This window comes from Sorex fumeus, unplaced genomic scaffold (genome assembly GCF_029834395.1).
Source record: "Sorex fumeus unplaced genomic scaffold, SorFum_2.1 ptg000007l, whole genome shotgun sequence".
NCBI classification, from domain to species: Eukaryota; Metazoa; Chordata; class Mammalia; order Eulipotyphla; family Soricidae; genus Sorex; species Sorex fumeus.
Genome location: NW_026606064.1, coordinates 32,508,572 through 32,512,199, shown reverse-complemented (window position 1 = coordinate 32,512,199; position 3,628 = coordinate 32,508,572). Strand labels below are relative to the sequence as shown.

Sequence of the window (3,628 nt, the reverse complement as noted above, 5' to 3'; positions counted from 1 at the left end):
GTCTTCTATTGGGGCTGGATAGTACAGCAGGTAGAGACTGCCTTGCATGTGGACCCAGGTTCTATACCTGAATATGGAGACAGGCGCAAGCCCTGACCACTGACAGGTGTAAGCCCATTCCCCCTCAAAAAAAAAATAATAATAAAGTATATTCTATTTTATAAGTATACTTTGATTATTTTATCATCAAAAGCTAAATTGATATCCAAAGACCTTTTTTTACTATGCTTTATGTAAACAATTTTTTTCTTGTGCTGAATTTAATACTTTGAAAAAATGCTTTTTGGGCCTGGAATATTTGCAGAAATGACAAACAAACTTTCTTAATAACACAACTTATGCTAGGCCTGGTTAATTGCTTAGAACACCAGGTTAAAAAGGCCAGGGATTAATTTCTAAATGTGCCAGTTGGCCCTTCAGCCAGCTGTTTCTGGCAATCCTTGTTTCTCCTTGAAACTTCACTACTTGGGATAAGGGGAAGGAAGAAGCAACAAAACTAAACTATGAGCGAAAAGGGGGTGTCTTGTTACTTGAAAGCTTTGTCATGGAAAAGTGGCTCTTTGGGCAGTCTTTGAACTAGGCCTTCTTTGAAAAAAAAATCCTATTGCTAATTTCATCATTTTAAGTAGATGACCTACTATTACCTCCTATTCAAGCTAATCACTTTACATATTTCTAACTATCCAATAAGCCATTCACTTATAGCATGAAACAAAAAATTGTATTTTGGATACATAGAAGGATTGGTGAGAACACGGTTACTTTATAATTGTAGACTGCCAAAGAAGGAGGTGCATAACAAAGAGGGTGGTGAACTGAGACCCAACACTTGTCTTTTTCTTAAACGCCCATTGATGAGGAACCCCTCCGAAGGGCTGCCAACAGATCAGTCCAGACGCTGAGCCCAGGAACTTCAAAGTCTCCCTCCTGGGCCTTGCAAGCTTCTAGCACGGCTTGCACTTCCCTCTGGAGAGGAGGCGAGGCCTGCCAGAGACTGTGAAACCTGCCCTGCAGCTCCCCCCAGGACACGGCACCGGCCTCGGCTCCCAGCCACGCGCCTTCCCGGAGGTCGTGGCGCAGATGTCCACCCCACTCGGTCAGCAGAGCCACATAGGCCTGGCAGAAGGCGGGGTGGCCGCCTGCCACCGAGGCCAACAGTCCGGCTGGGAGGTGGCGGCAAAAGGCGGTCAGGGCATCCGATTTCCCCAGAAGCCACGGGAGGAGCTCTGCCCCCCACTTTCTGGGGGAGCTAGAGGTGTCGGACTCCGACTCCTCTTTGGGGGTGTCGGGGTGCAGCAGCAGCGCGGTGGCCAGCACCTTCAGGAAGTTGTCCCGGGGCACGCGCTCCCACAAGCTGCAGAGCAAAGCGCGGGGGCCCTGGGGGCCAGCGTAACCCACGTCCTGCAGGCGTCCCAGCAGCAGCTGGGCCTGTGTCTTTAGCAGCGGGTCGCCCTGAAGGGTCGGACTCGCTCTAGGGCCGTCCAGGAGTAGCAAGTGGACAGCAGCCCGGCGACGGGCCAGGAGGGCCAAACTGTCTTGGAGAAAGTCCTCGCCCTCGGCCTGGGGGCCAGGGCCCGGGAAGAGCTGCTGGAGCAGGAAGCGATGGGCGGCATCCCCGAGGGACCGGTTCTCCAGCAGATTCAGCGCTAAAAGGAGCTCGCAGTGCTCCAAGACCTGGAAGTTCGGTAACCCGGAGACTGGGGCGGGCGCCGGGTCTCCCTCCCGCTTCCACCTGGTTTGCAGATGCTGCTCCAGGGCCTGGCGAATGGCGGCGTGGCGGCTGAAGCGCTCATGGACTTGGCGCAGGTAGCGCGCCCACTGCAGCGCGCGGCGCACGGTCCCCACGTCCCAGGTGCTGACGTGACTCGTGCGGGAAACCTGCAGGACCTCGGAGAAGCGGTCCAGATGCTGCAGCAGCGACTCCATAGGGGCGCACGAGGAGTTTCTCACTTCCGCGTTCACCTTGGAAACCAGCGCCTTCTGCACGTTGATTGGAAGGTTCGCGGTACGGCCCGCCCCCCCCACAACGTTATTGGACAGCCTTTCTGTCAGTCTGACGGTGGCTTTCTTCCGGTTACCGGGACTCTGGGGCTTTCAGACTGAATGGAAGGGCCCGGGCTTTTGCTTTGAACCCTAAAGCTAGGGGCGGGGAGAATAAAAAGTACTTTATCTTAAAATATCCACAGTAGCATTCGCGATGCTAATCGTCACGAAAGCCTCCTCGGTCCCTTTTGTTTCAAAAATAACACCCAGTAGAAATTTGCATTTCCTTTTGTCCCCAGTGAATCTGTTTATGTTTATCATAATTGAATAATGCCAGAAACAAGACTGTTAGGTATCTATTGGAACTTCAGCTTACTCACTTTGGTAAAAATTTTACGGAGCTAAAATTAATTAGTGCCAGACACTTAGCTGAATCCTAGGCCTTTATAGTTTTGGGTTTTTTTCTTTTTAATTATTATTGGTGGAAACCCCAACCCAATGAAACAAGAATTTCAACATTAGCACTATATATTTTTTAATTTAAGAATCAATTTTTTTAAAATTTCTTTCAGATTTCACCAAGAATTTTGTTTTTGTAATCTTCCTGGAAGAAGGTTGACCTTTATTTCACACAAATAAACAGCTAATTGAGCAAAATAGCATTTAAAGGCATATAAAACATTAATGTTTAAAAATTGTCAGAGGAAAGAGGAAAAGTTTCCAATTCTGGGATGGCTTTTGGGTTATTTACTCATCTCTTTGTTCAAAAAATCTTTATTTTCCAGCTGTTGGAAATTACATTGTCCAGAATCTCATGACAATTTCTAATTTGCTGAAGTTGATGACTTAATAACTTCTTTGGGTCATAACTTATTTGAGTTTACTTAAAATAGACAGTTAGGAATGATGTTTTAAAAAATAGTGAAAAAAATAAATTTAAGTAAGGAATGTAATTTTTCACTTACTAAAGTAATTCTTAAACTAGTAGATGAGCTTTATCATATTTGGGAAGCCTGGGTTTGATCCTTGAAATTCATAGATTCCCTCCCACCCAGTACTGCATGGAATAACCTCTCAAACCAAGTGTGGCCCCCAAAACCAAATAAGTAAAGCATTGGTGCATATGCTGTTCAGAGAGTTTTATTATTTACTTTTTCCTGGAGGATAGTATAGCGGGTAGGGCATTTACCTTGCACACGGCCAACATGGCTGACCGGATTCGATTCCTCCGCCCCTCTCGGAGAGCCTGGCAAGCTACCAAGAGTATCTCGCCCGCACGGCAGAGCCTGGCAAGCTCCCCATGACATATTCGATATGCCAAACATAGTAACAACAAAGTCTCAAAAAATGGAGACGTTACTGGGCCTGCTCAAGAAACGTTGAACAACGGGAGGATAGTGAGTGAGAATTAGTAATCCCAAACTTTTACTTGGCCCTACAGTATTTAAACTTGATATTATTCTAAAGATAACATGTATCTTAAATTTTATTATCTCTGATATTACAAATGTGAGAATTTGAAAAACGTAAAACCTACCTTTAGCAAATGTACACTTTTCAAATATCCACTTGTTTATTATATTTACACATTATTTCACATAGTGTAAGATACTAGGAACTTAGTGGTTGATAATAAATGCAGTCT

General features: G+C 46.0%; 1 protein-coding gene across 1 annotated transcript; it reads right to left on the bottom strand.

Annotated features, from left to right (window-relative positions):
* Positions 1-242: 242 nt before the first annotated feature.
* On the bottom strand, positions 243-1,968 carry FANCF (FA complementation group F). The gene has a single exon (XM_056136481.1). It carries the CDS (start codon positions 1,924-1,926, stop codon positions 841-843), a length of 1,086 nt encoding a protein of 361 aa, XP_055992456.1. The 5' UTR covers positions 1,927-1,968; the 3' UTR covers positions 243-840.
* Between the last annotated feature and the right edge of the window lie 1,660 nt (positions 1,969-3,628).